This window comes from Scyliorhinus canicula, chromosome 8 (assembly GCF_902713615.1).
Source record: "Scyliorhinus canicula chromosome 8, sScyCan1.1, whole genome shotgun sequence".
Lineage (NCBI taxonomy): Eukaryota > Metazoa > Chordata > Chondrichthyes > Carcharhiniformes > Scyliorhinidae > Scyliorhinus > Scyliorhinus canicula.
This window is the reverse complement of record NC_052153.1, coordinates 196,637,197-196,659,939: the sequence shown is the minus strand read 5'-3', so window position 1 is coordinate 196,659,939 and position 22,743 is coordinate 196,637,197. Positions and strand designations below refer to the sequence as shown.

Below are 22,743 nucleotides of genomic sequence, written 5' to 3'. Positions count from 1 at the left end.
ATGTTGAAATGATCAATAAGGAGGAAAAATCTAGGGTGTGATTCTTTAGCCGCAGGTTTTGCGCTGGGCACCATGGTGCAGATTCGGATATTTAAATGAGTCTTAAAACTCTTGATCGAGGTTGAAGTCTGCCAGCTCCGGGATTCGCTGGCTGACCGGCGCAGCGTGAAGCCGGCACGAATCAGCACTGATCTCCGGACCCGATCAACACTCCGGGGAGCTCGGAGGCCCTGGGTGGTTGGAGACAGGGCAGGGAAGTGCCCTCGCAGTGCTCCTGGCAGTGCTCCTGGCACCGTGACAGTGCCAACCTCTGATCTGGATCGTGCCCAAATACTGGGCGGGAAGCACTCCATGGTTTCTGCCCAAAATGACACTTTAGTCATTTTTTGGGAGACTCGCACCCCAGAGTATGAGAAAAAGCAAGTCAATAACATATAGATGGATAGTAAAAGTTACTATAGATATTTAAGTAAGGAAATAGTTAACAAAATGAGCCTTGGTCCAACAGAAAGTGCATGTGGGGAATTGAAGATGGAAAACAGGGCTATGACAGATGAATTAAACATGGTCTTCACTCTGGTGGACGCAAGTAACACCCCAGAAATAGCTGGAAATCAGGAAATGGAAGGGAGGGAGGAAAGTTACAATCACCAAGGAAGTGGTATTGAGCAAACTGTTAGGCCTGCAGGCTGATAAATCCTCGGGTCGGGCTGGACTTCACCACATATCTTGCAAGAAGTGGCTGATGTGATAGTTGATGCATTGGTTTTAATTGTGCAAAATTCCCTTGATTGAGGAAAGGTTCCAATACATTGGAATGTAGCCAATGTAACTCATTCTGGAAAGATGTGAAAATAGCAGGGTTGTTGTGATGGGTGATTTTAATTTCCCCCATATTGACTGGGACTCGCCTGTGGCAGAGGTTCAGATGGAGAGGAATTTGGTAGGTGTGCCCAAAAGGGTTTTTTGAAACAGTGGGCGGGATTCTGCGATTCTGAGGCTAAGTGTTGATACCGTTGGAAACGCCGTCGCGTTTCTCAACGGCGCCAACACGGCCTCAGGATCAGCAATTCTGGCCCCTACAGGGAGCCAGCATGGCACTGGAGAGACCCACATCACTCCAGCTGCTGATCCTGGCATGAACTGCGGGGTCTGCGCATGCGCAGTGGCTCTCTTCTCCGCACCGGCCCTGACGCAACATGGCTCAGGGCTACAGGGGCCGGCGCGGAAGAAAGGCGACCCCCAGTCAGAGAGGCAGGCCCGCCGATCGGTGGGCCCCAATCGCGGGCCAGGCCACATCGGAGGCCCCCCCCCCCGGGTTGGACACCCCCTCCACAGGCCGCCCCCGGACCCTTTCACGGCCCATCTCGGGCCGAGAATCGGCGGGGGGGGCGCGTAGAACAGCCCCGGACTGCGCCACGCCAATGCGCCGATTAATTGCGTCCTGCCGTTGGGGCAGCGTGGTGCAATTCACCCCGGTCACGGGGATTCTCTGGCCCGACCCCGGGCTGAGAGAATCCCGCCCAGTATGTTGATAGTCCAACCAGGGAGAAGGCCTTACTGGACCTGGTATTGGAGAATGAGCCCGGCCAAGTGACCAAAGTTTCAGTAGAGGAACATTTCGGGAATAGCGATCATAATTCCGTAAGTTTTTGAATACTCATAAATAAGGACAAGAGTGGTCCTCGAGTGAGGGTGCTAAATTGTGGGAAAGCTAACTACAACAGAATTCAGCAAAAGATGGAGAATGTGGATTGTACGGTCTAGGCAATTAAAACAGACAAAGCTTTTGAAGCATATAGAGAAAGTAGGAACAAACTCAAGCGGGGAGTTTGGAGAGGAAAAGAAGCCACAAAATGTCATTGGCAAGCAGAGTCAAGGAAAATCCCAAGGCCTTTTCTACATGTATAAGGAGCAAGAGGGTAACTAGGGAAAGAGTAGGCCCACTCATGGACAAAGGAGAGAAGTTATGCATGGAGTTAGAGGAAGTGGGTGAGATCCTTAATGAATATTTTGCATCAACATTCACCAAGGAGAGGGACATGATGGATGTTGAGGTTAGGGATGAGTGTGTGAATACTCTTGGTCAAGTTGGCACAATGAAGGAGGAAGTGTTGGGTATCTTAAAATGCATTAAGATAGACAAGTCCCCTGGGCTGGATGGGATCCATCCCAAGTTACTGTGGGAGGCAAGAGAGGAAATAGCTGGGGCCGTAACAGATATCTTTGACCGCAGGCGAGGTTCCAGAGGACTGGAGAATAGCCAATGTTGTTCCCTTGTTTAAGAAAGGAAGCGGGATAATCCAGAAAATTATAGGCTGGTGAGCCTCATATCAGTGGTGGGGACGCTATTGGAGAAGATACCGAGGGACAGGATTTATTCACATTTGGAAGCTGGTTTAGCTCAGTGGGCCAGACAGCTGCTTTGCAATGCAGAACAAGGCCAGCAATGCAGGTTTTATTCCCGTACCGGCTTACCCGAACAGGCGCTGGAAAGAGGTGAAGAGGGGCTTTTCAGAGTAACTTCATACTTGTGATAATAAAAGATTATTATTATTATTATTGTTAAGCAAATGGGCGTGTTAGTGATAGGCAACATGGTTTTGTACGAGGAAAGTCATATCTTACCAAATTGATAGAGATTTTTGAGGAGTTGACAAAATTACTTGATGAGGGAAGGGCTGTGGATGTCTACCTGACTTTAGTAAGGCGTTTGACAAGGTCCCTCATGACAGACTGGTACAAAAATAAAGATCTGCATGGGATTCGAGGTGTGCTAGCTGGATGGATAAAGAACTGGCTTGGCACCAGGAGACAGAGAGTAACAGTATAAGGGAGTTTTTAAGAATAGAGATCTGTAGAGATATTGTAACCAATCACTGTTTGTCGATGTACCATTTGTCAATGTTCTCGGTTGATTATTCTTTTGTCTACTATGATCGTACTGTGTATGTTCCCTCGGCCGCAGAAAAATACTTTTCACTGTACTTCGGTACATGTGACAATAAATCAAATCAAAATCAAACTAGTGGTGTTCCACAGGGATCAGTGCTGGGATCACTGTTGTTTGTAATATATATATATATAAATGATCTGGAGGAAAATGTAGATGGTGTGATTAGCAAGTTTGCAGGTGACACTAAGATAGGTGGAGTTGCAGATAATGAAGGGGGCTGTCAGAGAATACAGCAGAATATAGATAGATTGGAGAGTTGGGCAGAAAAATGGCAGATGGAGTTCAATCCTGACACATGCGAGGTGATGCATTTTGAAATTCAGGTGTGAATTATACAGTAAATGGCAGAACCCTGAGGAGCATTGACATACAGAGGGATCTGGGCGTTCAGGTCCATTGTTCCATGAAAGTGGCAATGCAGCTGGATAAGGTGATTAAGAAGGAATGCTTGCCTTCATCGGCTGGGGCATTGAGTACAAGAGTTGGCAGGTCACGTTACAGTTGTACAAAACTTTAGTTAGGCCACATTTGGAATATTGCGTTCAGTTCTAATCGCCACACTACCAGAAGGATGTGGAAGCTTTGGAGAGAATGCAAAGAAGGTTTACCAGGATATTGCCTGGTCTGGAGGGTATTAGCTATAAGGAGAGATCCCCGAACAGGAGCCAGAATGTGGCGACTAGGGGCTTTTCACAGTAACTTCATTGAAGCCTGCTCGTGACAATAAGCGATTTTCATTTTTCATTTCATTTCATTTTTTTAGATTAATGAAACTCGGATTGTTTTCGTTGGAAATATGGAGGCTGAGTTGAGAACTGATTGATGTCTACAAAAGTACGAGAGGTATAGAAAGGGTGAATAGTCAGAAACTTTTTCCCAGGGTGGAAGTGTCAATTACAAGGGGTAACAGGTTCAAGGTGAGAGGGGGAAAGTTTAGGGGAGATATGCAGGGAAAGGTTTTCACGCAGAGGGTGGTGGGTGCCTGAAACGCTTTGCCAGTGGTGGAGGTGGAGTCAGACACGATATAAACTTTTAAGGTGTATCTTGATAGACACATGAATGGGCGGGGAATGGAGGGATACAGATTGTTAGAGCAATAAATAGTAGGTCTGAATAAGGAATCTGGATCGGCGCAGTCCTGGTGGGCCGAAGGGCCTGTTCCTGTGCTGAAATGTTCTTTGTGCTTTGTCCATTTATTCAAAAAGTGGGGTAGACAGAAAGCAGGAAACTACAGGCCAATTAGCCTATCATCTGCCATAGGGAAAATGTTAGAAGTCACTATTCAAGATGCAATAGCAGGGCACTTGGAAAAATTCAACAAAATCATGGTTTTGTGAAAGGGAAATCATGTTTAACTAATTTATTGGAGTTCTTTGAAGGTATCGTATGTTGTGGATAAAAGGGAACCGGTGGATGTTCTGTACTTAGATTTCCAAAAGGCATTTGATAAGGTTCCAAATTAAAGCTTGTTGTGGAGAATAAAAGCTCATGGTGTAGTGGTAACATTTTGAAACAGATTGAAGATTGGCTCGCTATCAGGAAACAGTGTTGGCACGAATGCATCATTTTCTGATTGGCAGGATGTGATGAGTGGTGTGACACACGGATCAGTGTTGGGGCCTCAACTTTTTACAATTCATATAAATGACTTGATGAAGGAGCAGAAGGTATGGTTGCTAAATTTGCTGATGGCACAAAGATCGTGTAGGCAACTAAATTGTGAAGAGGATGCAAGGTGGCTATAAAAGGGCATTGATAAGTGGGCAAACGCCTGGCAAATGGATAAAATGTGGGCAAATATGAAAGAGTTAATTTTGGCAGGAAGAATCAAAATGGTGAGAGATTGCAGATCTGCCAGGTGCAGAGGGATCTGGGTGATTCAGTGCAGGAATCACAAAAGACGAGTAAACAATACAGCAAGAAAGCTAATTCAAGGCCTTTGTTTATTTTGAGGGGATTTATTACAAAAGTAGTGAGGTTATGCTTCAGTTGTACAGGACATTGGTGAGACCACATGTGGAGCATTGTGTACAGTATTGGTCTGCTTATCCAAGGGAAGGCGTTAGAAATAGTTCAGAGAAAGTTTACTGGATGAATATCATGAATGAACGATTTGTCATATGATGAAAAGTCGGCGAGGTGAGGTTTGTATACAATAGAGTTTAGAAGAATAAGAGGTGACTTAATGAAAACCTTTAAGATCCTGGGGGGTGGAGTGGAACTGATGTTTCATGGAGCTGGAGAATCTAGAACTAGGAGTTACTGTGTTAGAATAAGGGTCGTTCATTTGAGAAGGAGATGAGGAGAAATTTTAGCTCTCTGAGGGTTGGGAGTCTCTGGAACTCTCTTCCTCAAAAGACAGTGGAAGCACTGTTTGAATATTTTTAAGGTAGAGGGAGATAGATTCTTGATTAACAAGGGGGTGAAAGGTTATGGGTGGGGTGGGAAGGAATATGGGGCTGAGGTTGCATTCAGATCAGCCATTATCTTATTGAATGGTGGAGCAGACTCGAGGGGCCGAGTGGCCTACTCCTGCTCCTAATTCAATATTCAGAATTTTGTATGTCCAGGATTTTGATCCAAAAGGAATGGTGATATTGTCCCAAGTCAGAATGGCAGGATGCATTCATGTAGCTTCATCTGAGGTAGACGTCATTCAGATCCCGACATCAATTGCTGATTGCTTTGGGCCTTTTATATCTGGCCTTTGGAGGTATGGAGGTCAACGAAAAACTGCTCCATCTGCAATGCTGCAAAGACAGGTACGGTCATTGGGAGGTGTGAAGTCAGGTACAGGCTGAGGGGAGTGATGTGTTAGGCAGGTTGGTTTGACATTGACTGCAACTGGATGCAGTGAAACTAGAAACAGACGTCTGACACCGGAGATGATCCAACACTGTTTTATTTAACTAATGGACTGTACATGTTCAGCTGTGGGTTGACACTCTACTAATCTAACTGATGACCTCTTACTGGCTTGACCAGACTTACCAGCTACTGCATGGTGATAGTGCTCACTACCTTGTGCACTCTGACTGTCTCAGTATCTGGGTCCTGAGAGAGGGAGAGTCTTAATTCCCTGTGGGCTTTATAGTGGTGGTGTCCTGTCTGGTGATTGGTTGTTCTGTGTTGTGTGTTCATTGGTCATCCTGTGTGTCAATCACTGCCTGTCTGCATCTCATTATGTACGAGTGGATATTATGACAGAGAGGACAACTGAGAAGTGGGACACTTAAGTGGAGTTCCCACTTCTATGTCTCCTTTCACTATCGTTCCTCGTCTAGGCCAACACCACACCAGTCCAATCAGCCTACTGCAGCGCAGCTTGGTAAAATTAAAGATATGAAGATACGTGGCTCGGCCATGGATAAGATATCTGTCACCCTGTTTAGAGAGACTTGCGTGCAAAGTGTGCATGGCTGTGGCCATGGTCAATATTGATTCACTTCAGACCCTTAGGGTGGCATGGTAACACAGTGGTTAGCACAGTTGCTTCACAGCTCCAGGGTCCCAGGTTTGATTCCCAGCTTGAGTCACTGTCTGTGTGGAGTCAGCATGTCCTCCCCTTCCCTGCGTGGGTTTCTTCCGGGTGCTCCGGTTTCCTCCCACGGTCCAAAGTTGTGCAGGTTAGGAGGATCGGCCGTGCTAAATTGCCCTTAGTGCCCAAAAAGGTTAGGTGGGATAACTGAGTTACGGGGATCGGGTGGAGGTGTGGGCTTAAGTAGGGTGCTCTTTCCAAGAGCCAGTGCAGACGTGATGCACTGAAAGGCCTCTTTCTGCACCGTAAACTCTATGGTCTATGATACCCTTTACTTGAAGCCCCATTGTGATGATCACTCAGTCCATCCATATTCTCAATTTCCTTATCCACCAATCCCTCATGATCAAGTAGGCTATCCCTGCAGAAGTCATGAACAAGATTATCCTTTAGAACATAGAACATAGAAAAATACAGCACAGAACAGGCCCTTCAGCCTATAATGTTGTGCCGAACTTTTGTCCTCGATTCAGAACAAATTAATCTGCACCCCATCATTCTGCCGTAATCCATGTACCTATCCAATAGCCGCTTGAACGTCCCTAATGTTTTCGACTCAACTACTTCCACAGGCAGTGCATTCCATGCCCACACTACTCTCTGGGTAAAGAACCTACCTCTGACATCTCTTTACTGAATCCTTTACTGAAGCATTCTTCTTTGTACTGAAAGTGACGTGACTTTGGTTAATTCTTTGACAACAGGCAGTTCTATCAGCATCAGTTATATCCCGGGAACAAATAAAAATTTAATTTACCTGTGGTCTTGAATGTCATGGCCATCTCCTTCCCAGCAGCATATGTTTCCATTGATAAAGTTTCATCAGCATTGGCAGAGAGGTAATGGTGTGGCGATGTGTATGATTCAAATGCACTGTATTTGGCAAACCATTTATTCTTATGGACTACAAAGGAGACTTGCTTTTGAAACAAATCATCCATCCGCCATTTCTCCAAAGTAACTGTCCCATCGTTGTTGTTACGGACAAAGTAGTTCGGGTATTTCACGGATTCCAGTGACATATATTTATCGGAATCTTTAAAAAAAAGGGGGAAAGTAAGCAAGACAGGACAGGTCTAAAAGATAGTCTCGTCCATAAAATATAAAACCACAGTAATAGATTAATTGATTAGATGAGGAGGCAGATAACAGGTGAAAAGCGCAGAGAAACATCAATCATTTCACCATGTAGATATCTAGACATACATCTTCAAATTCTTATATCCTCATCGGAATCTTTTGACTAAGTGTGAGCTCATGCGGAATAAGCAGGGTGTTGGCTGCACTGCCGGCTTTTCCCATCATATATGTTTTGACACATAGCCAAGAAAAATCAAGGAGGTGGGTCCCACGGCATTATGCTGATGGGTCTGAATGAGCCTGCCTTGCCAACAACCTAGGCGGCAGTTCGGAGCATCTTTTTAAAGGGTACTGTTATGGGCAAGGGTTTAGAGAACTCTAAAGTGTATCATGGAGTCCACCTGACCCACGACTTTTAATAGATTGTGGTATGGGGAGCACACGGCCCACTCTACAGGAGTGGTACAGCAGAAATGGAAAAGTATTTTTTAAAGCAAAACAATGTTTATTCTATGAACTCAAGTTAACCTTTTTAAAACATACAGTGAACATCTTAGCAACCATTAATTCAAATACAACACCCAAAGAATACATGAAATGAAAATCTCTTATTGTCATAAGTAGGTTTCAAATTAAGTTACTGTGAAAAGCCCCTAGTCGCCACATTCCGGCGCCTGTTCAGGGAGGCTGGTATGGGAATTGAACCGTGCTGTTGGCCTGCCTTGGTCTGCTTTCAAAGCCACCGATTTAGCTGTGTGCTAAACCAGCCCCTCACTAAGTAATCCTTAACCTTTCCTTTCAACATCCATAAGACATTTAAAAAAACTTTTTACAGAAGCACATCAGGTTTAAATTCACCACTGAGAACAGTTAGCACTCTGAATTAACCAAATGATCAAGAGATGGTCTTCAGATTGCAGCGAGATCGAAATTACACCTTCTTTGGCTGCCTTCAGCTCCATCACTAAAACGAAACCAAACAAACACAGACACACCCAAGCTTTTCTCAAAGTGAAACTAAAAAGCAGAGCCAGAGCTCAGCTCCACCCACACTCTGACATCACTGTAGTAACTTGAGCAAAAAAACATTTCTTAAAGTGACATTCTCATGACAGTACCCTGATGTAACATACAAAGATGTTGCTGTGTTCAGTAAGATAAGAACTAGGAGCAGGAGTCGGCCATCTGGCTCCTCAAGCCTGCTCTGCCATTCAATGAGATCATGACTGATCTTTCTGTGGACTCAGCTCCTCTTACCCGCCTGCTCACCATAACCCTTAATTCCTTTACTTCTCAAAAATCTATCTACCTTTGCCTTCAAAACATTTAATGAAGGAGCCTCAACTGCTTCACTGGGACGGAATTCCAGAGATTCACAACCCTTTGGGTGAAGAAGTTCCTCCTAAACAGTCCTAAATCTACTTCCTCTTATTTTGAGGCTATTCCCCCTAGTTCTGCTTTCACCCACCAGTGGAACAACCTCCCTGCTACTATTCCATCATAATTTTATGTTTCTATCAGATCCCCCTTTATTCTTCAAAATGCCACCGAGTGTAGTCCCAGTCTCGTTAGTCTCTCCTCATAAACCAATCCTCTCAACTCTGGGATTAACCGAGTGAATCTCCTCTGCACCCCCTCCAGCGCCAGTACATCCTTTCTCGAATAAGGAGACCAAAACTGTACACAGTACTCCAGGTGTGGCCTCACTGGCACCCTATACAGCTGCTACACAACATCCTTGTTTTTAAACTCCATCTCTCTAGCAATTAAGGACAAAATTCCATTTGCCTTCTTAATTACCTGCAACCAACTAGTGACCCTCCCTCCAACACAGATCCCTACCCAACCACGGAGTCCCTCCTCTATCCACAGACACCACCCCTATCATGGAACCCTTCATGGACATGGACCCCATCTCATCCCCCCCCCCCCCCCCCCCCCCCCCCCCACCTACCCTCTGCCCACGGACACAGAATCCTACCTGGCAATTCCAGGGGGCAATGCCCAGGTATGACCTTCTCCTCCTGGGGCTAAACTCCCCTGCTTGGCCCCCAATGGGCTCCATTCGACAGTTCCCCGCTTTTAAGGACCTGTTATAAACCATGCCAACGTGATTTTGTGCTGCCAGGAAGGGGGGACCTTCCAACGTGGGGGAATGTTACAGGGGGAAGGCCCGCTAATTTTATTTAAATGCATTAAAATGGGGTTCCCGACATTTCATGGCGGGAATTCCTAGACATCACCGGGAGGGGGCAGGCACTATTGCTCCTGGAAATGTCACTGGCACAAATCCCGTTTTTCGGCTCTCACGGGATTTTGTGTTCCGTCACCATTTGCACTCGCAGCAAACTGGGGTGCAAAATTCTGCATAGGACACATGTAAATTGTACAAACTGGAACAAACACCAATATGACGGTGATGAAGGGCAAACATTTATGGCCCCATTGAGATGGGGGCAGGGCTGTAAAATTAAACCAGCCGTTCACAAATCCAGAGATTGGAGATTCCCACTAATGGGAGGGGCTGTCATATTCTCCCAAAATTTGAGGCTTGAAGAAGAATGCAGGAGGGAATGCTGGGAGCTGAACCTCGAAATGAGGTGTCAACCTGGTGAAGATATGACACAGGACTACTTGTTGGCCAAACAGCACAGGCAGCAACTGATAGATTGGAATGCTTCCATAGCCAATGGATTAACTCTAAGGTCTGCACTTCAAGAACCAGCAAAGAGTGATCAGAAAGATGAGTCAGAAAGCAGAGTATGAGGAAACCTAGTTTATAATATAAAAACAGATAGTAAGCGTTTCTACACGTGTTCAAAGAGCGAAAGAGTAACTAAAGCCAGTGATGGAGTCTGAGTGAGTCTGGGGAATTGATAATGGAAAACAAATAAATGGAAGAGGTGTTGAAGAGGTGTCTGTCTTCATGGCAGAGAACTTGGAAATCTTCCAAAAGATTCTTGAACATCAAGTGATGCTAGCTAATCACAATCACCATGGAAAGGATACTGGGCAAACTATTAGATCAAAGGCTGACAAATCCCCAGTCTAGATGGCCTGCATCCTCAGGTCTTAAAAGAGGTGGTGGCACAGATAGTAGATGCATTGATTATAATCTTACAAAATTCCTCAGATTCTGGGTAGGATCCAGCAGATTGGAAAATAGCTAATGTAGCATCTTTACTCAAGTAACGACGGAGGCTGAAAGCTATAGAGCAGTTGGCCTCTGAGTCATGTATTTTTCCAACTGAAGTTCCTCATATTTAGAGCCCTTCTCGTGAAACTTTTCCACACACTCTCCAATGCCTTCTCAACTTTTCTCAAGTTCTATGCCCCGAACTGAATGAACTAGGGAATGCAGCGGAAATATTCAAGGAACACACTTATGGAAAACTGGAATAATTGGGTAACCAAGGGCCAAAGACTTCAGGAAGTTTTGTCAGAATTATTGATTAATTCACTTGTGTTATGATTCTGGTCCTATCTTTCTAACGTACTACGCTGGGCAACACAAGTGAGTAGACACCAACATCGCCCGCCCCTTCAAAGGGAGCATCCACCCCGCCCAACCCCCCATGCAACCCCCAACCCTTCCTCCAAACTCTCCCCCTTCAATCCCCCCAACCCTTCCTTCACCGCACCTCCAACACCACTATGAACCACGCGTGTGGCCAATGATGCCCTCTCTGTGCCCCCTCAGGAAAACCTCTCATTAATTCACTTGTGTCATGATTATGATCACTAAATGAGCACATTTAGTGCCTCAGGCTATAGACAACATTTTTAGAAATTAAACATGTTGATCCTTACTGGAAATAGCTTTGTAAAGGGCTGGGGTAACCAGAAAGCTCATCTGCAATATTCTTGTGTTGTTAAACTTTTCCAGTACTAATCTTTTGTTGGAATAATCTATTGAAATAGTCAAGCCATTCATATTGTTGATGAAATGTGGTTCACTTCCGTACACTGGAAAAGAAAAATAACAAGCGTTATTCATAATTCTTATGTGTCAGTCTGACCCCACAAACTGTAGAATCTTTTTTTTTTGTTTTTTAAAATAAATTTAGAGTACCCAATTCACTTTTTCCAATTCAGGGGCAATTTAACATGGCCAATCCACCTACCCTGCACATCTGAAAATGAAATGAAATGAAAATCGCTTATTGTCACGAGTAGGCTTCAAATGAAGTTACTGTGAAAAGCCCCTAGTCGCCACATTCCGGCGCCTGTTTAGGGAGGCTGGTACGGGAATCGAACCGTGCTGCTGGCCTGCCTTGGTCTGCTTTCAAAGCCAGTGATTTAGCCCAGTGTGTTAAACCAGCCCCTCAGTGTGTTAAACCAGCCCCATCTTTGGGTTGTGGGGGCGAAATCCACGCAAACACGGGGAGAATGTGCAAACTCCACACGGTCAGTGACCCAGACCTGGGATTGAACCTGGGACCTCGGCGCCGTGAGGCAGCAGTGCTAAACACTGCACCACCGTGCTGCCCTAAACTGTAGAATCTTATTCAATACAGCATGCTGTGCTGTATACGACATGCAATTCTGTTATCTACTCAAATTTTAAACTGTAACATTTGGTAAAAGAAATAACATTTCTATTTAACTAGTGTGATGGAATTGCAGTTGCAAGCACCCAGATTAAATTTGAAAGAGGTACATTTGTTAAATATTCATCATATTACATACCTCTGTTATAATATTCACAATGAGATGCTGAAACAAGGAAGAAAATAAATTAGTTTTCAATTAGAAATAATTTGAGAGAATATTACATATTAGGAATGATTTGAGAGAATCTTACATATTAAATATATTTGATATAATCTATATTACTTCTTTACTTTTCTAGTGTTACGACACCCTGGGCAAATGCAGGGTCAATTCCAGCCCTACATGTCCCAGAATCATAACACAAGTGAATTAATCAATAATTCTGACAAAACTTCCCGAAGTCTTTGGCCCTTGGCTGCCCAACAATTACAGTCACCGGGTTTGTAAGTTGAAACCTGATTGCTGTTTATTTACAACATGTTCTATGTATGTAAAATCAATGTAAAAAAAACTACAAAGAAACATGCAGTAAATGCAACTGAATAACAACACGCTCACGTACTATCCCCTGTAACTGTCCCACCCTTTACTAAGTACCTAGCCCCGCCATCCTCTACCCCTCCTCCATGCCCTGAGTAATCTTCAACATGCCTGGCCTTCCTAGTTCTACCATTGCATCTAGGTATTTCCTAGGATGCACATTTGAGGTGGAGGCTGCCAGCTGCCTACCTTGTCCCATGGCCTTTGAAGTCCCTGGTGGGCGTCCTCTGGGGGTTCTGGGGCTGCAGGGCCCCAGCTGCCTTGTTGGCAGCACATGCACAGCCGTGCCGCCCTGTCCTCTGTGCTGACCTCGAGACACAGCCTCATCAGAGGGGTGGAACTCGGGGGAGCTGGTGGCCACCATCGGCACTCCATAGGACAGCTCCGGGTTGGCACTCAGCACCCCCTCACTCCCGGTCAGTGCCCAAAGGGCCCTGAGGTTCACCTTGGGACTGAGATGCAGCTGCTTCGAGCCCCAGCTGCCCCTGCATCATCTGGCTCTGCCAGCCCAGGTCTTCCAGGTGGAGCCTGGTGGTTCCTCGCTTCTGTGGCGTCCGCCAGCCTCCGCGGGGGTCTATCCTCGGCCACCTCAGTCACCTCCAGGGCACGCTCCTTGAAGGAGGTGAGGATTCATAAGTCTGACACCCCTCCGCCAATCTGCGCCCTCTCCTGATGATTATGGGAGAGATTTTCCTGAGGGGACACAGAGAGGGCATCATTGGCCACACGCATGGTTCATAGCGGTGGTGGGGGTGGGGGGGGGTGAAGGAAGGGTTGGGGGGATTGAAAGGGGAGAGTCTGGAGGAAGGGTTGGGGGTCGCATGGGCAGTTGGGCGGGATGCTCCCTTTGAAATGAAAATTGCTTATTGTCACGAGTAGGCTTCAATGAAGTTACTGTGAAAAGCCCCTAGTCGCCACATTCTGGCGCCTGTTTGGGGAGGCTGGTACGGGAATTGACCCGTGCTGCTGGCCTGCTTGGTCTGCTTTAAAAGCCAGCGATTTAGCCCAGTGAGCTAAACGAGCCCCTTTGGGGGGGCGGGCGAGGTTGGTGTCTACTCACTTGTGTTGCCCAGTGTAGTATGTTGACCTTTTTTCAACACTGAAGGCCAGTCCTCCTGGTCACACTCTCGTCACTCACAGCTGTCACCAACTCATCCCGGGCAGCACTGGCTGCCCTGTGGCTGAGTATCCGGGACTCTCGGGGAACAGGACATCCCACCTGGCCTCCATGGCGTCCAGGAGCCTCCCCAGGTCAGCATCCCCGAATCTTGGGAGCGGTCTCCTTGGCTCCATTATTGCGAGCTGGCTGGGATCGGCTGAGCAAGTGCAGCTTAAGTGCTGCTTGACCTAGTTACATAGGTACATAGAAGATAGGAGCAGGAGGAGGCCTTTTGAAAAATGAAATGAAAATGAAAATTGCTTATTGTCACGAGTAGGCTTCAATGAAGGTACTGTGAAAAGTCCCTAGTCGCCACGTTCCGGCACCTGTTCGGGGAGGCTGTTACGGGAATTGAACCGTGCTGCTGGCCTGCCTTGGTCTGCTTTAAAAGCCAGCGATTTAGCCCAATGTGCTAAAAATTCCCTCGCCGCCATTCATCATGATCAGTCTGAGCATCCAACTCAATAGTTTAATCCTGCTTTCTCCCCATAGCCTTTGATCCCATTCTCCCCAAGTGCTATATCCAGCCACCTCTTGAATATATTCAGTGTTTTAGCATCAACTACTTCCTGTGGTAATGAATTCCACAGCCTCATCACTCTTTGGGTGAAAAAATGTCTCCTTATCTCTGTCTGGAATGGTTTACCCTGAATCCTCAGACTGTGACCCCTGGCTCTGGACACACCCATCATTGATATCATCTTCCCTGCATCTTCCCTGTCCAGCCCTGTTAGAATTTTTTCAGTCTCTATGAGATCCTCCTTCATTCTTCTGGACTCCAGCGAGAACAATCCCAACCTCGTCAATCTCTCCTGAAGGTCACACTTCACCAGGGCTAGGGTGAGTTGATCTTTTTGAAGGGGTCGAGGATAGATGTGAGTGGTGCTCAGGAGGGCAGTTCACCACACCCACAGGTTCTGGCCCTCTCCTCAGCTGGTGGGCTTTTGGGGACCTTTGCTCAGCACCATATCGGCAATCCTGAAGGTTGCTGCATTTGGGGTGTTGGACCAGCCGGAGTTGAGGACTGGGGTGGGGGCGGATGCATTGCCAGTCCCATCGCTGCTGGCTCGCGACAGATATTGTTGAGCAGGAGGAAGGCGACGTCACCCAGTGCCATGGAATTCCTAAACCCCGAGAGGGTTAGGTTTGCAGTGAGGGGGGGTCGATCAATGGTTCTATCGTGGAGACAGCCATTTGCTTTGCGCTTTGTAGAGCTGGTCACTATGAGCTGTTAGTGGGGAGGGGGGTGGAATTGGATTGCTGTTGCTGTTGTTAGGTATTATAATTCTGCTATTGGGGTTCATGTTACTGTTGTTGCCTGTAATCTTTGATGCATGTGTTATTGTGGCACTGCGCTGGAAATGTCTGCTATATATGTTAGAATTTCAATTAAAATATTTTCCAAAAAAAGACAGGCAGAGCATCAAGGAGGGATGGAGCACAAAGCCGTTAATGATATTATAAATGCAAATGATGGTTTGCATGGATCTGCCGGTGCGGGACGCAAACCTCGATATTGCCGCCAGTGTCGGAGAATCGCCGGGGACCGGCGTGAATCCCGCCCCCGCCGTCTCCCGAAGTCTCCGGCACCAGAGATTCGGCGGGGGCGGGAATCGCGCCACGCCTGTCGGCGGACCCCCCCCCCCCCCGGCGATTCTTCGGCCCGCTGCTGTCATGCCGGTCCCGCAGGCGGGAATCAAACCACCTACCTTACCGGCGGGACTGGCGGAGCGCGCGGGCTCTGGGGTCCTGCGGGGGGGGCGCAGGGCGATCTGGCCCCAGGGGGTGCCCCCACGGTGGCCTGGCCCGCGATCGGGGCCCACTGATCGGCGGGCGGGCCTGTGCCGTGGGGGCACACTTTTCCTTCCGCCTTCGCCATAGTCTTCACGATGGCGGACGCAGAAGTGACCCCCTTCCCTGCGCATGCACGGGGATGACATCAGCAGTAGCTGATGCTCCGGCGCATGCGCGGACTTCCGCCGGCCGGCGAAGTCCCTTCGGCCCCGGCTGGTGTGGCGCCAAAGGCCTTTCCGTCCGGCCGGTGGCAACCACTCCGGTGCAGGCCTAACCCCTCAAGGTTAGGGCTTGGCCCCTAAAGGTGCGGAGAAATCCGCACCTTTGGGGCAGCCTGAGTGGTTCACGGCGCTCCATCCCGCCGGGACCCCCCCCCCCCCCCCCCCCCCGCCCCCGGCCGGGTAGGTGAGAATCCCGGCCCTGGTGTCACAAAGCGGAGAATCCAGCCCATTCTCCTTATCTCAGTCCCAACTGATCAGTCTCTTATCCTGAGACTCTGCCTCCTTCTTCTGGGTTCCCCAGTTAGGGGCAGCAACATCTCATAATCTACCCTGTCAACCCTCTTCATAATCTTGGATTTTACAATGAGATCTCCTCTCAGTCTTCTAAACTCCACAGAATATAAATCCAATTAAAACATAATAATCTTTATTATTGTCACAAGTCGGCTTACATTCACACTGCAATGAAGTTACTGTGAAAAGCCCCTAGTCGACAAATTCCAGCGCCTGTTCGGGTACACAGAGGGAGAATTCAGAATGTCCAATTCACCGAACAGCACGGGCGCGATTCTCCGCAAATGCGGCGAGTCGTAAAGGCTGCCGTGAAACTGGCCATGTTTCACAGCAGCCTCCGCGCCCCCTCCGGGACCCGATTCTCTCCCCCCGGGCGGGGCTTGCAGCGGGGCCTCATGAAGCACGTCATTGCGGGCTTAGCGACCGTCGCTAAGTCCGCGCGCCAAGCGTCACGCCGGCTGACGCGCACGATGACGTCAGCTGCGCATGCGCGGATTGGACGGCTCCAACCCGCGCATACGCGGGGCCGTCATCTCCCTCGGCCGCCCTGCGGACTGATCCTGCGGGGCGGCGGAGGGAGAAAGAGTGCGTCCGTTATGGACGCACTGCCTGCGATCGGTGGGCACCGATCGCGGGCCCATGCCCCCCTTGGCACGGCCGTGGTACTGCCGTACCAATCGGGGCCCTGGATTCCCAGAACGGGCATGTTGCGGCCTTTTTTACGACGGCAGCAAGCAGGTGTGTTTGCTGCCGTAAAAACGGCCGTAAAGGCCTGGGAACTCGGCCCATCGGCCTGGGGAGAATTGCTGTTCGCCGTAAAAAACAGCGAGCAGCGATTCGTGTCGTGGGGCGGCCGTGGGAGGGGGGGAGAATAGCGGGAGGGCGTGAAAATTGTTGGGGACACCCTCCCACTATTCTCCGACCCGTCGTGGGCAGCGGAGAATCGCGCCCCACGTCTTTCGGGACTTGTGGGAGGAAACCGGAGCACCCGGAGGAAACCCACGCAGACAAGGGGAGAACATGCAGACTCTGCACAGACAGTGATCCAAGCCCGGACTCAAACCTGGGCACTGTGACTTTACTCGGCCTCTCATGCTCGTGTCTCAGGGACCAATCTAGTGAACCTTTGCTGTACTGTCTCCAATGCAAGTATATCATCCCTTAAATATGGAGACCAACATTTCACATGTGGTCTGACCAAAGCCCCCGTCAATTGTGACAGGACGTATTGACTGGGATTCTCCAATCCCGCGGCCAAGTTCTGACGCCGGCATGAAAAGCGGCATGAACCACTCCAGCACCAATGGTCCTCAATTGTCCAGTAAGCTCCCCTTCCGAGGGGGCGAGGTCGACGCCGGAGTGACCCCCGCAGCTCCTGCCGCAGCGAGTTCATGCATGCACGGGACGGCCGGCGCAGGTTCGTGCATGTGTGCGACGGCTGGCGTCCTTCCGCGCATGCGTGCCACGGCCAGCATGATTCCGCGCACGTGTCTGGGTTCCCGTCTCTGCGCCGGCCCCCGGGCAATATGGCGGAGCCATACAGGGGCCCGGCGCAGAGGAACAGAAACCCCCACGGAACCAGCCCTCCTGGCGAACAGTAGGCCCTGATCACGGCGGTCCCGTGGACGCCCGAAAATCGGGGCTGGAGAATCGGCGAGCCGGCAACAGGGCGGCGTGGCACGATTCTCGCGCCCCCCCCGGGATTCTCCGACCCAGCACGGGGTCGGAGAATCCCGACCATTTACATTTGTACTTGGAACTCCTTGCAGGAAAGGCCAACATTCCATTTGCCTTTCTAATTGCTTGCTGCACCAGCATACTAAATTAATGTGATCCTTGCAGTAGTATCCCAAGTCTCTCTGGACATTAACACTAACAGGTTTACTAATGTTTTTTTTCAATTCTGCTTTTCTATTCTTAAGGCGAAGTGAATAACCTCACATTTGCCCATTATTCTGTCATCTTGTTGCCCAATCACTTGTCTTAAGAATGAGAAAGTGACAAATTTCCCCCATCCTCATTACTAAAGAGTGCAAATGTGCGATGAACAGACACTCTTCCTTCTTAAAGAGGTCAATACCAATACACTACTGCATTCCAAAGTAATTAAAGGTGCAAAATACTTGGAGAGTATTCTGTGATGCTCAAGTTCTATTTAATAAGGTAGTTGTTATTATGTAAGAAATGAATCATAAAGAACAGAAACAGTAGAGTAACATCACAAGCTACAAGATGAATGAGAAGTTTCAGCCAACAGGATGACAGTACTTACGACAATTGTCTGCTTTCCTCCAATCAATGACAACTCCTTGTCGACAACATGCTTGACTGTATGCAGCAATAGCACCACAGAAACATGGTCCATCTTCTCCGGTGTAGCACTTTGAAGTTACTGATTTGCACGACATGTAATATTGTTCTACGCTAACCTAGAAAAACAGAATAACGACATAAGAACATAAGAACTAGGAGCAGGAGTAGGCCATCTGGTCCCTCGAGCCGGCTCCACCATTCAATGAGATCATGGCTTATCTTTTGTGGACTCAGCTCCACTTTCCGGCCCGAACACCATAACCGTTAATCCCTTTATTCTTCAAAAAACTATCTATCTCTATCTAAAAAACATTTAATGAAGGAGCCTCAACTGCTTCACTGGGCAAGGAATTCCATAGATTCACAACCCTTTGGGTGAAGAAGTTCCTCCGAAGCTCAGTCCTAAATCTACTAAATCTAGGGGCAGCATGGTAGCATTGTGGATAGCACAATCGCTTCACAGCTCTAGGGTCCCAGGTTCGATTCCGGCTTGGGTCACTGTCTGTGCGGAGTCTGCACATCCTCCCCGTGTCTGCGTGGGTTTCCTCCAGGTGCTCCGGTTTCCTCCCACAGTCCAAAGATGTGCAGGTTAGGTGGATTGGCCATGATAAATTGCCCTTAGTGTCCAAAATTGCCCTTAGTGTTGGGTGGGGTTACTGGGTTATGGGGATAGGGTGGAGGTGTTGACCTTGGGTAGGGTGCTCTTTCCAAGAGCCGGTGCAGACTCGATGGGCCGAATGGCCTCCTCCTGCACTGTAAATTCTATGATTCTATACTTCCTCTTATTTTGAGGCTATGCCCCCGAGTTCTGCTTTCACCCGCCAGTGGAAACAACCTTCCCGCATCTATCCTATCTATTCCCTTCATAATTTTACATGTTTTGAAAAGATGCCCCCCCCCCCCCCCGCCCCCCCCCACCCGCCCGTATCCTTCTAAATTCCAACGAGTACAGTCCCAGTCTACTCAACCTCTCCTTGTAATCCAACCCCTTCAGCTCTGGGATTAACCTCGTGAATCTCCTCTGCACACCCTCCAGCGCCAGTACGTCCTTTCTCAGGTAAGGAGAGCAAAACTGAACACAGTACTCTAGGTGTGGCCTCACTAAAATCTTATACAATTGCACCATTACCTCGCCAGTCTTAAAATCCATCCCTCCAGCAATGAAGGACAAAACTCCATTTGCCTTTTAAATCGCATGTTGCACCTGTAAACTAACTTTCTGTGACTCATGCACTGGGACAGCCGGACTTTCACATTTGTCAACATTGTATTCCATCTGCCAGACCCTAGCCCATTCACTTAACTTATCCAAATCCCTCTACAGACTTCCAGTATCCTCTGCACTTTTCGCTTTACCACTCATCTTAGTGTCGTCTGCAAAGTTATCACACTACTGAGTATACACGCTGTCATGCTCCTGTATCACACCATTGACTATACACACCGTCATGTTCCTGTATCACACCACTGAGTATACACGGCATCCTGCTCCTGTATCACACCACTGAGTATACACACCGTCATCCTCCTGTATCACACCATTGAGTATACACACCTTTCAGCTCCTGTATCACACCATTGAGTATACACACCATCCTGCTCCTGTATCACACCATTGAGTATACACACCATCCTGCTCCTGTATCACACCATTGAGTATACACACCATCCTGCTCCTGTATCACACTATTGAGTATACACACCGTCATCCTCCTGTATCACACCATTGAGTATACACACCATCCTGCTCCTGTATCACACCATTGAGTATACACACCATCCGGCTCCTGTATCACACCACTGAGTATACACACCATCCGGCTCCTGTATCACACCACTGAGTATACACACTTTAATGTTCCTGTATCACACCATTGAGTATACACACCATCCGGCTCCTGTATCACAGCACTGAGTATACACACCATCCGGCTCCTGTATCACACCACTGAGTATACACACCATCCTGCTCCTGTATCACACCATTGAGTATACACACCGTCCTGCTCCTGTATCACACCACTGAGTATACACACCAACCGACTCCTGTATCACACCATTGAGTATACACACCGTCCTGCTCCTGTATCACACCACTGAGTATACACACCAACTGACTCCTGTATCACACCATTGAGTATACACACCATCCTGCTCCTGTATCACACTATTGAGTATACACACCATCCTGCTCCTGTATCACACCACTGAGTATACACACCATCCTGCTCCTGTATCACACCATTGAGTATACACACCATCCGGCTCCTGTATCACACCATTGAGTATACACACCGTCATGCTCCTGTATCACACCACTGAGTATACACACCATCCGGCTCCTGTATCACACCACTGAGTATACACACCTTCATGCTCCTGTATCACACCATTGAGTATACACGCTGTCATGCTCCTGTATCACACCATTGAGTATACACACCATCCTGCTCCTGTATCACACCATTGAGTATACACACCATCCGGCTCCTGTATCACACCATTGAGTATACACACCATCCGGCTCCTGTATCACACCATTGAGTATACACACCATCCTGCTCCTGTATCACACCATTGAGTATACACACCATCCTGCTCCTGTATCACACCATTGAGTATACACACCATCCTGCTCCTGTATCACACTATTGAGTATACACACCGTCATGCTCCTGTATCACACCATTGAGTATACACACCATCCGGCTCCTGTATCACACCACTGAGTATACACACCATCCTGCTCCTGTATCACACTATTGAGTATACACACCGTCATGCTCCTGTATCACACCATTGAGTATACACACCATCCGGCTCCTGTATCACACCACTGAGTATACACACCATCCTGCTCCTGATCTAGCAGAGGGCAGCAGAGCAGAGCTACTGATCGGCTGTTCTGGGGAAATTTGCATACGTGCAGTGCGGTCAGCCTAATTTGAATGTGGTTTGTGGAGGGGCTGTTGTCAAGTGACAGTTAAACCCGAAACACTTCGTCTGTGTTTCCCACCCTACCTCCTCCTCTGGCCAAAAAAAAAAACCACGGTCGTTGGGAAGCGGGAGCAGGGGCCTGTCGTGAAGGTGAGTGAGTGCCTTTAAATTTGCTTACCTTTCAGCGGGAGCAGGGTTTGAGGGAATATCATGTAAGCTCTTCCTTTCTTTTTCTTTTTCTTGTTTTTTTTAAATCTAGAGGTGATGTCAGGGAAGGCAGTACAATGCTCCTCCTGCAGAATGTTTGAGGTGAGGGACACCGTCAGTGTCCCTGCTGATTTCATCTGTGGGAAGTGCACCCAACTCCAGCTCCTCAAAAACCGTGTTAGGGACCTGGAGCTTGAGCTGGATGAACTTCGGATCATTCGGGAGGCAGAGGGGGTCATAGATAGGAGCTTCAGGGAAGTAGTTACACCAAAGGCTGGAGATAGATGGGTAACTGTAAGAGGGACTGGGAAGAAGCAGTAAGTGCAGGGACCCCCTGCGGTCGTTCCCCTGAGTAACAAGTATACCGTTTTGGATACTTGTGGGGGGGACGACTTACCAGGGGTCAGCCATGGGGTATGGGCCTCTGGCACGGAGTCTGTCCCTGTTGCTCAGAAGGGAAGGGGGGAACATTAGTAATTGGGGACTCAATAGTCAGGGGCACAGATAGGAGATTTTGTGGGAGCGAGAGAGACTCATGTTTGGTATGTTGCCTCCCAGGTGCAAGGGTACGTGATGTTTCGGATCGTGTTTTCCGGGTCCTTAAGGGGGAGGGGGAGCAGCCCCAAGTCGTAGTCCACATTGGCACTAACAACATAGGTAGGAAAGGGGACAAGGATGTCAGGCAGGCCTTTAGGGAGCTATGATGGAAGCTCAGAGCGAGAACAAACAGAGTTGTTATCTCTGGGTTGTTGCCCGTGCCACGTGATAGTGAGACGAGGAATAGGGAGAGAGAGCAATTAAACACGTGGCTACAGGGATGGTGCAGGCGGGAGGGATTCAGATTTCTGAATAACTGGGGCCCTTTCTGGGGAAGGTGGGACCTCTATAGACAGGATGGTCTACATCTGAACCTGAGGGGCACCAATATCCTGGGGGGGAGATTTGTTAGTGCTCTTTGGGGGGGTTTAAGCTAATTCAGCAGGGGCATGGGAACCTGGATTGTAGTTTTGGGGTACGGGAGATTGAGAGTATAGAGGTCAGGAGCACAGATTTGACTTCGCAGGAGGGCGCCAGTGTTCAGGTAGGTGGTTTGAAGTGTGTCTACTTCAATGCCAGGAGTATACGAAATAAGGTAGGGGAACTGGCAGCA

At 48.3% G+C, this 22,743-nt stretch overlaps 1 protein-coding gene across 1 annotated transcript in view; it reads right to left on the bottom strand.

Moving 5' to 3' along the window:
- Positions 1–5,650: 5,650 nt before the first annotated feature.
- LOC119969955 (otogelin-like protein) overlaps positions 5,651–22,743 on the bottom strand; it is a 199,464-nt gene continuing 182,371 nt past the window's right edge. Inside the window, exons 23-27 of the mRNA XM_038803921.1 lie at positions 18,409–18,565; positions 12,264–12,290; positions 11,385–11,540; positions 7,252–7,530; positions 5,651–5,706 (exon numbers count right to left, since the gene is read on the bottom strand). Coding sequence (XP_038659849.1) covers positions 5,651–5,706; positions 7,252–7,530; positions 11,385–11,540; positions 12,264–12,290; positions 18,409–18,565 — 675 coding nt within the window. The remainder of the gene's footprint in view (positions 5,707–7,251; positions 7,531–11,384; positions 11,541–12,263; positions 12,291–18,408; positions 18,566–22,743) is intronic.